This window comes from Cucurbita moschata, unplaced genomic scaffold (assembly GCF_002738365.1).
Source record: "Cucurbita moschata cultivar Rifu unplaced genomic scaffold, Cmos_1.0 Cmo_Scf00005, whole genome shotgun sequence".
NCBI lineage: Eukaryota > Viridiplantae > Streptophyta > Magnoliopsida > Cucurbitales > Cucurbitaceae > Cucurbita > Cucurbita moschata.
Window position 1 is genome coordinate 6,846,600 of NW_019268521.1, and position 10,422 is coordinate 6,857,021.

The 10,422-nt window shown below is 40.0% G+C and overlaps 3 protein-coding genes and 1 long non-coding RNA gene across 5 annotated transcripts in view; 2 read left to right on the forward strand and 2 right to left on the reverse strand.

Annotated features, from left to right (window-relative positions):
* The window catches only part of LOC111442776 (glyceraldehyde-3-phosphate dehydrogenase B, chloroplastic), a 3,301-nt gene extending 1,300 nt beyond the window's left edge, over positions 1 to 2,001 (reverse strand). Inside the window, exons 1-8 of one of the 2 annotated variants that reach the window (XM_023080294.1) lie at positions 1,851 to 2,001; positions 1,658 to 1,768; positions 1,385 to 1,546; positions 1,137 to 1,304; positions 901 to 1,061; positions 742 to 803; positions 617 to 666; positions 93 to 499 (exon numbers count right to left, since the gene is read on the reverse strand). In XM_023080294.1, coding sequence (XP_022936062.1) covers positions 93 to 499; positions 617 to 666; positions 742 to 803; positions 901 to 1,061; positions 1,137 to 1,304; positions 1,385 to 1,546; positions 1,658 to 1,768; positions 1,851 to 1,949 — 1,220 coding nt within the window. In that variant the 5' untranslated portion in view covers positions 1,950 to 2,001. Of the gene's footprint in view, positions 1 to 92; positions 500 to 616; positions 667 to 741; positions 804 to 900; positions 1,062 to 1,136; positions 1,305 to 1,384; positions 1,550 to 1,657; positions 1,769 to 1,850 lie in introns of both variants that reach the window. The other variant, XM_023080293.1, reaches the window with a different exon arrangement.
* Positions 2,002 to 2,483: 482 nt separating this feature from the next.
* LOC111442778 lies at positions 2,484 to 5,464 on the reverse strand. The gene is made up of 5 exons (XM_023080295.1): positions 5,337 to 5,464; positions 4,721 to 4,853; positions 3,661 to 3,757; positions 3,356 to 3,442; positions 2,484 to 2,872 (listed from the first exon to the last, which is right to left on the reverse strand). The coding sequence occupies exons 1-5, from the start codon at positions 5,395 to 5,397 to the stop codon at positions 2,738 to 2,740; spliced, it is 513 nt and encodes a 170-aa protein (XP_022936063.1). The 5' UTR covers positions 5,398 to 5,464; the 3' UTR covers positions 2,484 to 2,737.
* A 407-nt stretch (positions 5,465 to 5,871) lies between these two features.
* On the forward strand, positions 5,872 to 8,887 carry LOC111443641. Its single transcript, XR_002710542.1, has 3 exons — positions 5,872 to 6,165; positions 6,637 to 6,884; positions 7,579 to 8,887. It is a non-coding gene; the product is annotated as an uncharacterized LOC111443641 (long non-coding RNA).
* Positions 8,888 to 9,247: 360 nt separating this feature from the next.
* LOC111443637 (RING-H2 finger protein ATL80-like) overlaps positions 9,248 to 10,422 on the forward strand; it is an 8,033-nt gene continuing 6,858 nt past the window's right edge. Inside the window, exon 1 of the mRNA XM_023081543.1 lies at positions 9,248 to 10,074. Coding sequence (XP_022937311.1) covers positions 9,458 to 10,018 — 561 coding nt within the window. The 5' untranslated portion in view covers positions 9,248 to 9,457 and the 3' untranslated portion in view covers positions 10,019 to 10,074. The remainder of the gene's footprint in view (positions 10,075 to 10,422) is intronic.

Below are 10,422 nucleotides of genomic sequence, written 5' to 3' on the forward strand. Positions count from 1 at the left end.
AAAAAAAAAAAAAAAAAAAAACAAATGAAACTTTATGTACTTTGGCTTCTACTGTTGAGGGAACATGAATTTCCATGAATGGAAGTCCTCACCTGTATCCCCATTCATTGTCGTACCAGGCAACGACCTTGAGCATATCGTCTCCCATTACCATTGTAAGTGAAGAGTCAATTGTGGAGGAAACATCAGTACACTTGAAGTCCACAGACACAAGAGGGATATCGCATACAGCTAAAACTCCCTTCAACGGTCCATCAGCTGCCTTTCTGAACGCAGCATTGACATCGTCGGCAGAGATGCCTTTCTTCTCAATGTTCACAACGAGGTCAACAACTGAAACGTTTGGAGTAGGCACACGAAGTGCAATTCCATTGAGCTTGCCCTTAAGCTGGGGCAACACAAGGGACACAGCCTTTGCTGCACCAGTGCTTGTAGGGACAATGTTCAAAGCAGCCGCCCTGGCTCGCCTCAAGTCACGGTGTGATGCATCTAAGAGTCTCTAAAAATAATCCCAAGAACATGACAAGAGGTCATAAGATTTTCTCTTTTTCAAGAATCATTTATCAGATCAATGTCATGGTGCATTCATAATGTGATGTTAATATCTTTTCCTTACCTGGTCTCCAGTGTAGGAGTGAGTGGTTGTCATGGTTCCCTTCACAATGCCTGGATTCAATCATATATCAAATGGTTAAAATCAGGAACCAGTGCCAGTTGGCCAAAACGAAACCGATTGCTTACCGAACTCCTCGTCGATAATCTTCACAAAAGGAGCAAGGCAATTGGTGGTGCAAGAAGCATTGCTGCATAAAAATTCAAACAAAAAACTTTAATTATCAGAAGCCTAAGTAACCAAACCAACCACAAACTATTACATGGCAGCTCAAAATCATTATTGACCTAATGATGTTTGCGACATCGTGGTGGTAATCTTTTTCATTTACCCCAACAACGTATGTTGGAATATCAGCACCCTTTGCAGGAGCTGTGATGATAACCTTCTTTGCACCTGCTTGGATGTGTTTCCCTGCACCTGGGCCATCCACGAACACTCCAGTACCCTGCAAGGGGACATGAATATGAACAATTGATCTTGGAGACGATCATCCGGTGATGGATAATCTGATAATTGATACCTCGATAACGATGTCGATGCCAAGCTCGGCCCAAGGAAGCTTGAGGGGGTCCCTGCTTGAAACAACCTTGATTGGCTTGCCGTCAACAGATATAGTTTCATTGTCCACAATTTTCACGTCTGCTTTGAAAGTTCCCAGCATGGAATCGTATTTGAGCAAGTGAGAGGCCTGAAAATTTTCATCCCAAATGGTAAAACTTCGGCTAACACTGTTCCAATAGATAGTTCTAGAAGAAACGTATTGCTTACATTCTTGACACCACCACTATCATTGACAACTACGACGTCAAGAGGCGAGTCTTTCCTACCATGCCAGCACCGCAGAAAGTTTCTGCCAATACGTCCAAATCCATTGATTGCCACCTTGAGTTTAGCCACTGTTTCTCCCCGAACAGGAGATGATCCTACTGCCTGCTATGAACAACATGTTTCATACTCTCATAAATTTTCTGAAACTACTGTGATCTCTCATGAAATCATCTAGAATTTCAAACTAGAAAAACAAGGGAAGAAAGGAAAAACCTTGGGGGTGAGTTGAGCAGCCACGATGTCGAAGAAAGATCCTTCTCTACCATTGTTGGAAAAGGTCAGGCAAGTGGATCTAAGCCCATTGAACTCAGCCACATCCAACCTCTGCACATGGCAAAACCAAAAGTAAAGTATGAGCACAGACAATCTGGTACAATTCAGTAGTTTGAGAGCAGAAGAGACCAACCTTGAATGAGCAGCGGGTAGGGAAAGAGTAGGAAGTCTTGGAAGGAAGCCTTGAGTTGGTGGGGATTCTAGTTGAAGCAAGAGCTGCATGAGTGGCCATGGCTGCTTACTCTGGCTAATACGTGACTCCACTTCACAAATATATATACATACATATATATATATAGATACCCTTTCCGAATCATACATGGAAGAGTAAGTGTTTTGTGGTGAGAAAGTTGAGGAGCAGATCATACACGAGATAAGGTACCATTTTTCGCCTTGCAAATTTAGGCAGCCTCTAAACCACAAATGTAACTTTCCAATAATGCCCTCAAGCTATATGTTCAGAATTTTCTTTCTAATCACTGCCTCTCATTGATTGATGGCGGAGAATATTGTTCCAAGTCAATGATTCATAACATATCCACCTCATTCCCACACCAAACGGAGAGAAGGGCCTCACTCTGGCTGAGCTGAAACAATAACATTTCACCTGGATGATAAAATGTTAATGGATGACAAAATTATTATGTTTTTTGAGCTGAAAGTCTCTTCATCACCTAAAAATTGTGTTTCTGCTTGCATCATCAAATGTTGCAAAAACTTATTTTGAGAAACAATGCCAACAATTCAAAAAATGCTAAACGATTCATAAAATGCAACTAGAAGGCGGAAGGGATGAAATAAGTGGCTTCCGAATACAAAACAAAGCCCGTTGTTCGTGTAAAAAATAGGAAACACGGCGCAGGAATGCTGTTCTACAAATCTATTAAACTTTATATGGAGCATTTGAGCGATCATAACGACACATTATGGAGCATCAAAGCTCGGGTTCAAATGTTCAAGAGAGAAAATTAACTATTATTCCAGGTCGCAGAGTTGTGAGCGGTGCAGGAAGACCAAATTTCAAATGGCAGGTTCAATTTCGTCAGAGTTCACGGCCACTCCATTTGGGGGATCGTCTGTCCGGAGCTGAGAAGAAACCTCATCAATCGCAGAGTTCAACTGTTCTATCTTCTGTGCCAGCACTTTTCTTGTTTTCTGCAATTTCAATTTTTAAAAAACACGTTCAACGAGCAAATACCCCCAGCAGAATTTTCAAAACTAAAACTACACAAGCACACTTTAACATCATTGACAAGAACTTGACGAGGCTTGGAAAGAAAACATACAAATTCATTTTTTGTGATATATGTGTGTGACCGCGCCGGCTTACATGTACCTCGACTCATATAAGAGGACAACCACTCGACCCTACTACGTTTGATGGTAAATAAAAACTAGTAGAATTTTAAATCCGATATAGGTGGCTACAATGATTTCAACTTGAACTCATTTTTTTCCGGCTTACTTTTTCACGGACCTTAATTATCACTCTTCCAACTCAGGGTGGTTAAGAAGGGTATATGATGTTGCCAATAAATAAAATAAAATCAATGCCTTCGCTAAATCAGTGTCAAGTGAAGACGAAATGTCCATTCAGGGGATAACTTGCAACAAAAAAAAAGACGAGTGATTTCGCACCTCTAAAGCTTTTTCTTCATCATATATGAACTTGGGAAGTTTCCTCATCAATTCTTTTCGATCTGTTCCAGCAAGTGCCTTGCTAATCTGTAATACAAGATCAACTCTCAGTGATGCAAAGTTGAAAGTCTAGGATTTCGAACTGAAAGCCCAGAGACAACAGTTGTGCATACTTCTTGGTAGATTGCTATAATATGTATCTTACATAATGTAGTATCCATAGCACACAAGTAACAGATATACAAGATGAATTTCTCATATGTACAATTTAGACCTTAGATAAGAGATGAGCAAAAGTCAAAAACCTGAGGGGCATATACACAGCCAAGCGTGCCAACTATGAGCCCTCCCAATACAAAACCTCCAACAAAAATGCCTGCATTGCTTGACCGTCCGCCATCACTGTCATAAGGTACACAATAATCTCAACTGCCATGACAATTTGCAACTTATACTAAATGCTATAAGAGATACTAACAATTGCTATGGACTGTACATTATTTTCAACCATACAGAGATTTATTATTATTATTTGAATAAGAAACGATGCTTTATAGACTAAACGAGACAGAAACAACCTAAGGGACCATTAGAGGTTTCCAATAATTAATAATCATCAAAATGCTGTAATTATAAAAAAAAATCGTGTGGTTGGAGCACCACGATGAAGCTATATGTACACTATTCCAAAAAGAATCCATGAAAAGAAGAGGCCTCTTTCACCTAGGAAACGAAGGATTTGAGCTAAATTTTCCAGATGGAGGCAGTCTCCTTGTATTTAAAAATCATATTGTTTTCCTCCTTGCAAATTAACAAAAGGAGAGCATGGACAGCACAATTCCACAGAATGTCGGCCTTGCCTCTAAACACTTGCGCCCAAATATAATAGGAACAAATGCTACACTCTCATAGGGAGGCATAACTCCAAGCCGGAATCATACAGAGTTTATAGATCAAATTCAACGACCATTTGATTTGATATCTAGAGTAGAATGAGTACATGCATTCAATATGTTGATTCAATCATTCTTTCACCAATTCAAAACTAAATTAATGAGACTCAGTTTTGCACATGGAAACCCAAAAAGGCCCATCCTTCGGTTTGGAAATCTGTTTGAACCAGTTGAACTGAATCATTTGAAACTGGTAAGATTCTTGGTTGTTGACTGCCTGAGATTAACACCTTCAATTTGGTTTAGTACGGAAATTCTTTTTCCAGAATTTGCACGCCCCAATGATAAGCCTACCCGTACAAGGATTCTAGACATGCATTCCTACCATGTAAAGAGACTTCGGAGACTATAATTCTATCATAAAATATGACTTAATGGCATGTTGTTTAAGTACCGATTCCGTAGATTATACCTATATGCAGCTTGAACTGAAAGTGGCCGCCTGGATGTAGAAAGCTTCGCCTTTCCAACCCAACCAGGATTGAGTAACAAGCTGGTGGGAGACACACTCCCCAGAAGTTTATCAGCAGTTTTCAGATTTGATCCTGGAAAAATAACTTGCGAGCAAATTTAGACTAATAAAATTTAAGTGTCCATACATTTATACTCCCCCCAATTCTTCCAAATTATGAAAATGAGAGCAACTATGTACTAGTCAAATTCAATCTTCCAAGAGTTGAAAATTTTTCATTGATTTGGAAATCAGGACATCATGTTCACGTAACAGAAACGAATAGAATAACCGAGCATTTCGACAGCAATCGAGAAAAGATAAACAGCCAACCGCAAGCTTCATAACAATAGGGAAAATACACGGTTCCCGCACAAATTTCCCATGGAACAAGGCGGTTTCTACCTATAACACTGCCGATTTATGAGATAAGCAGATTGTGAAGGGTAGCAGGTAGCCACCATTTGAAGCTCGGTGTAATTCAAGAGACAAATTACAAGAAAAACCAATAGTATTCAACAGCAAAAATCTGAGATAAGATCAAATGCTGCAGAAATTAGAGAGTAAGAAGAATTACCAGATGATAACTGGAGTTGAGGGTTTTTGGTTGAAACCAAGGAATTAGATATCGCAGCCATCGGTGAGTCCCAAAAATGACCTGAAGAGAGAGAGAGAGAGAGAGAGAGAGAGAGAGAGAGAGAGAGAGAGAGAGAGAGAGAGAGAGAGAGCGAGAGAACGGTTGAAGGGCCAAAACAGTTTATCACACTCGAAAATATTTCTTGTTCTTGTTCGATAATGTCGATGGCCATGGGGAAATTATCCGGTGCATTGCGATTACGATAATTCCCATGAGCTCGTGTTTTCCCGCTTTGTGATCCAGGCCCATTTCGTAAGCCCATACTTGCCTTCTCTATGGACCCGATGTTTTCAGGGCATTTGGCCCAACTTTTATTTTACTAACTGTCATTTGTTTTCGTAAGCCCATATTGTTTTGGAGTTTGTTAATATTTATTTATTTTAATCTTCTTTTTAAATTAACGCCCAAAACAAATGACAGTTAGTAAATCGACAAAAGCTCGATTAAAATATTATTGTATTTTGTGGATAGCGATATGATGTGGGCGCTTTCGGAACACTTCCCCCGCGCAGTTCAACCGCCATGGCAGTGGCCACACCGAAGAGCTTGGATTCCTGTCCAATTCATCGCCTTCTTCCTTAAATTCGTTCTCAATCCTCGGCCAACCAACGAGAGAATGCGAGGCAGGATGAGTTTTCTCCACCAATTTCAAGAAGGTCTGCAATTTTGACCTCTTCGCTACCTTTCATTCTCGTTTCTGTATATCCGTCCAAGGCAATAGAGATAAGGAACAAGAGGACCATTCCTCTCGAGGACTGTATCACCAGCGGTTAGTCAACTCAGTCCTTCGTGTATCACTATCTTCTGAATTTATTCTCAATACTTTCGATAAGTTGAAGATTCCAAGTCTTGATTCAGTAATTGCGACATATTCTTCCATTTCCGCATCTACATAGTATAACTCTACTGAAATGAAATGGAAGTTTGATTCGCTAAGAGTTTCTTGTGGAATTTATAGTTTTATTGCCTGCACTATGAGATATTAGGAATATAGACCTACACATATTATACTTTTGAATCACCTATGACTATACCTTCGAAGCTCTTTGTTCAAGACTCGAGGATTCTATTAGCATAGTTAAATTAAGGGTGTAGCTCTTATACCATGTTATGAATCACATCCCCTCCAAAGTGGTATGCTATTATCCACTTTGAGCGTACTTTTGGTTTTCCCAAAAGGCCTTATACCAATAGAGATGGTGTTCTTTACTTATAAACTCATTATTTTTCTCTTAATTAGTTAACGTGGGACTATTCCTTTCAATAATCCAAACGTGGGAGATCTATGATGTTTGTTGATAAAAGAAAAAATATATCCATCGAAATTTCACATGTAATGGTTGGAAGTTCTGGATTATGAGGAGCATTTCTATGTAGCTTTCTTTGATTCACATTGGCAATGACATTTTGATTGCCGCAAATGTACTGAAGTACTATGATGTCGAGGAGGGAAAGGGTCCTGTGGCAGAGAAGGGTTCCGCAGTTCAGGTAATCTGCTTGGAAATTTTTGAGGCCTACTTTGCCTGTCTTTTTAATTTTAGCTTTATGAGATCAATTTGCATGTGAACGCATGAAAACGCGGGATTAAATCTGGTCCAACTCCCTGGTTTTGTAGTCATATCATACAATCTGATCTCAGAACCTTGTACTGAAAAAAACTATTTCTTTTGATCATGAAACATGTGCGCATATATATATATATATATATATAGGTTTTCACTTTTTCTCCCGTCAGTGATTGTCTATTTTTCAGTCATGCGCATTACCCTTTAGATTACAAGGGTTTCAAATATAACCTGTTCAAGTAACTTCATTAAGGGAAAATACCAAGAAAACTTGTATATTGTTTAAGAGCAAAATTGGAAGCTTAAATATACTTTTAAAGTGAATAGTTGGTTTGAAATAATACAAAAGTCGTAAAGTGTGTATTTCAAAAGTTTAAAAGATTAATTGCAGAATAAATTTTTTTTATAAAGTTTATGGGCAAAAGCCATAATTTAGCCCCTTTTTTCTGTATGCAAGCATAATGAGTCAAGGAATCCAAGAAATGGTCAAGTCAAGTGGCCTTTGGTTTACTTATGTTATTTATGTCAATTATTGCGTGGAGGGTTGAGATAGAGATAAGATAACAACTTTTTGGTTGTATGGTTATGAGATGTACATGTAATCCTACTTTGTATAGGCAGCCTGGCGCTACTTTTGAATTGAACATCGAGCTTTTGGAAGTGGTGCGGCCGGAAAAAGGAGGGGCCTGACATGATTCGGGAGCCAGGTTTTTGATCCCCACTGAACTAGAAGTTAAGCATTAGCGGACTGATTGATTCTTTTGTTAGGACGAGGAGAAGCACAAGCAGGTATTGGGTAAGGGGGAGTTTGTTTTTTTTTTTTTTCAATGGAACCTTCAGTTCCAGGTATTGGGTAAGGGGGAGTTTTTTCTTCAATGGAACCTTCAGTTCTTTACTTGCTGTTGTTCTAAACATGTTAAGACCCGTGGTTTGGTATGGACTCATTGCGCCCCTCTAAAATGTAACAAAAGCTCCACTCTTGTTAGTGCCAAACGCACCAAATTTCTACTTCGGTCTTTGGCCATGCCACCTTTCCTCTGCCCCCACCCCCTTCTTTCTCGCTTTAGCTTTAACTTTAGCTTTTGGGTCTGGTTGGATATTAATTTTTAGGAGTTAGAGGACGGCTCTGATAGGGAAAACGTGACAGCCTTATTTGTATATTGCCTATTGTTTCATTAGCAAAAGGAAAAGCAGAAGTTTGAAGTGTGTGGATATCGTTTTCATAGAGAGACGCAATAAATTGGTGTTGTTGGAAAGGGGGATTGGATTGGATGGTTGTCCCAAGTGTCATATTGTGGAGCAGAATCAAAGATTTCCCTTTCTTGATGCGTCGAAAGTGCCTTGTCATTGCTAGGATGCCTCTGGGCTTCCACCCCACCTTCCTGTGAAACCTCCTCCTCCTCCTCCTCCTCCTCCACCACCGACTCAAATCAGCAGACAGTTTGTCTGCGCAACACGTTGTTGGTTTCCCCCAACCTCGGATTCAAGTCCACGTCACCCCATTCTACAGCAAAAATGATGTCGTTTTTGAGCGAAATAGTGTGTTGTGTTCTACTCTGAGTGTGAACCAACAGGAGTGATCCACGAAAGAGAAAGGACTTGCACCGTGTTTCAGAGTATCAAACCACTAAATTACTGCTTGTTTGATTGATGGTTTTGTGATTTCTTAGATGACTAATAAATAATACTGGTTTTGGATTGAACCCAAATGCCATAGGGGAAAGGCTTTAGTTTTTGTTCACTCTTTTGATACGAAACCGAATTCGTGGTTTTCAATTATATCAGTCATCATGTTAATTAAATGAGTATTAATTGATGTATGGCGTTGGTTGTTTCACGATTCCAGCAAAGTTCCATTTTTTTAATTGTCTTCTAATCTTGTTTCATTTATGTACTTTATTTCTTTCCCCTTCTGAACCCAACTAAAAGAGCTCTAACTTCTATTTTATTTTAGAATTTTGAATGAAGCTCAACAGGAAATTGAGGTTGGATAGTGTGTTCTGTGATGAAAGTGAGTCAGCCTTTTCCCATCATCCAAACACACAAGGCACAAAGCTCAAAACACAAGAGACCAAGGAAGGAGCAATGAGTTGGATGCTTATAATTCCCTAAGATGTAACTCAGAGATTATTTTTGGATTGAAGCTTTTTGGAGTAAGCATTGTTGAGCTGATGTTCTGCACGAAAAACATTCGAAATTTCAATCCTTACCCTCCCTGTTAAACTAAAAAGGAAATTAAAAGAAACAAAAATATATATATTAGTGTATTTGTGGAGTATAATATAAAATAAAATTCAGTAAATAATTGACATGTGGGCGAGTCTAATCACGAGCTCCCAAGGTGGAAAATGGAAAGCCCGATTCCCGTGTCCCAGTATAAAACCCCCCTCAAACTCCCATCGAAACGACAAACGTTACGCCCCCAGTTGATTCAAAACGACTTCCCTTCCCATCTCTTATTGTATACCCTCCTCCCTTCTCTCGCCGCCGCTTCAAATGCGTCCCTTCAGGTACCTCGCCGGTGTGAACTCCTCCGCCATCTCCGACTCGGCTGAGCCCCAGACATATGACTCTGACTTCGTCATAATCCTAGCTGCCCTCCTCTGTGCCTTGATATGCGTTCTCGGTCTCGTTGCTGTTGCCCGCTGCGCCTGGCTACGCCACCTAGCCGGCAATGTCAGCGGCGGCGCTTCCACTCGTCCTCCTCCTCCTCCTGCGTCCAATAAAGGTCTCAAGAAGAAGATCCTGAGGTCTCTTCCGAAGTACAACTTCACCGCTGAGTTTTCTGCTCAGTTCTCAGATTGCGCGATCTGCCTCGCGGAGTTCGCAGTCGGTGATGAAATCCGGGTGCTGCCGCAGTGCGGCCATGGATTTCACGTGTCCTGCATCGATATGTGGTTCCGATCTCACTCTTCATGTCCTTCGTGCCGTCAGATTCTTGTGGTAAGTCAGTGCCAGAAGTGCGGTGGTTTTCCGGCAAGCTCGAGTTCGAACGGTGGGACGGAATCCAGAGTGAAAGAGGAAGGAGATGATAAGACGAGTAGGTTCTTACCTTAGCCCTAGGGTTTTTCCTTTAACTACTGCGATTCTTGTTCCTTCCTTCCTTCCTTCCTCCGTGTTGTAAATAGCTTTCTTAATCAAATTCATGTAATTACTAGAAATTGTTTATGAAATCAAGTTGAAGCAAAGGCGATTCCAATGAATTTGAAATCGGCCGCTCTGGTAGATCTGTTATGATTATTGACTTCAAATCTGTGGTCGATTTTCAGCCTCGGATTGAAATGGAGATGGCATGAATTTACAGTTCAGGCGAGGAGTTGAAATCAAAAGGGGCAAAGGGGAAACTCCAAACAAATGGATATTTTGTTCCCATTTTCTGAAAATGAATCCTCTTTTAAAAATATAGTTTTTTTTTTTTTTTTTTTTTTTTTTTTTTTTTTTTTTTTTTTTTTTTTTTTTTT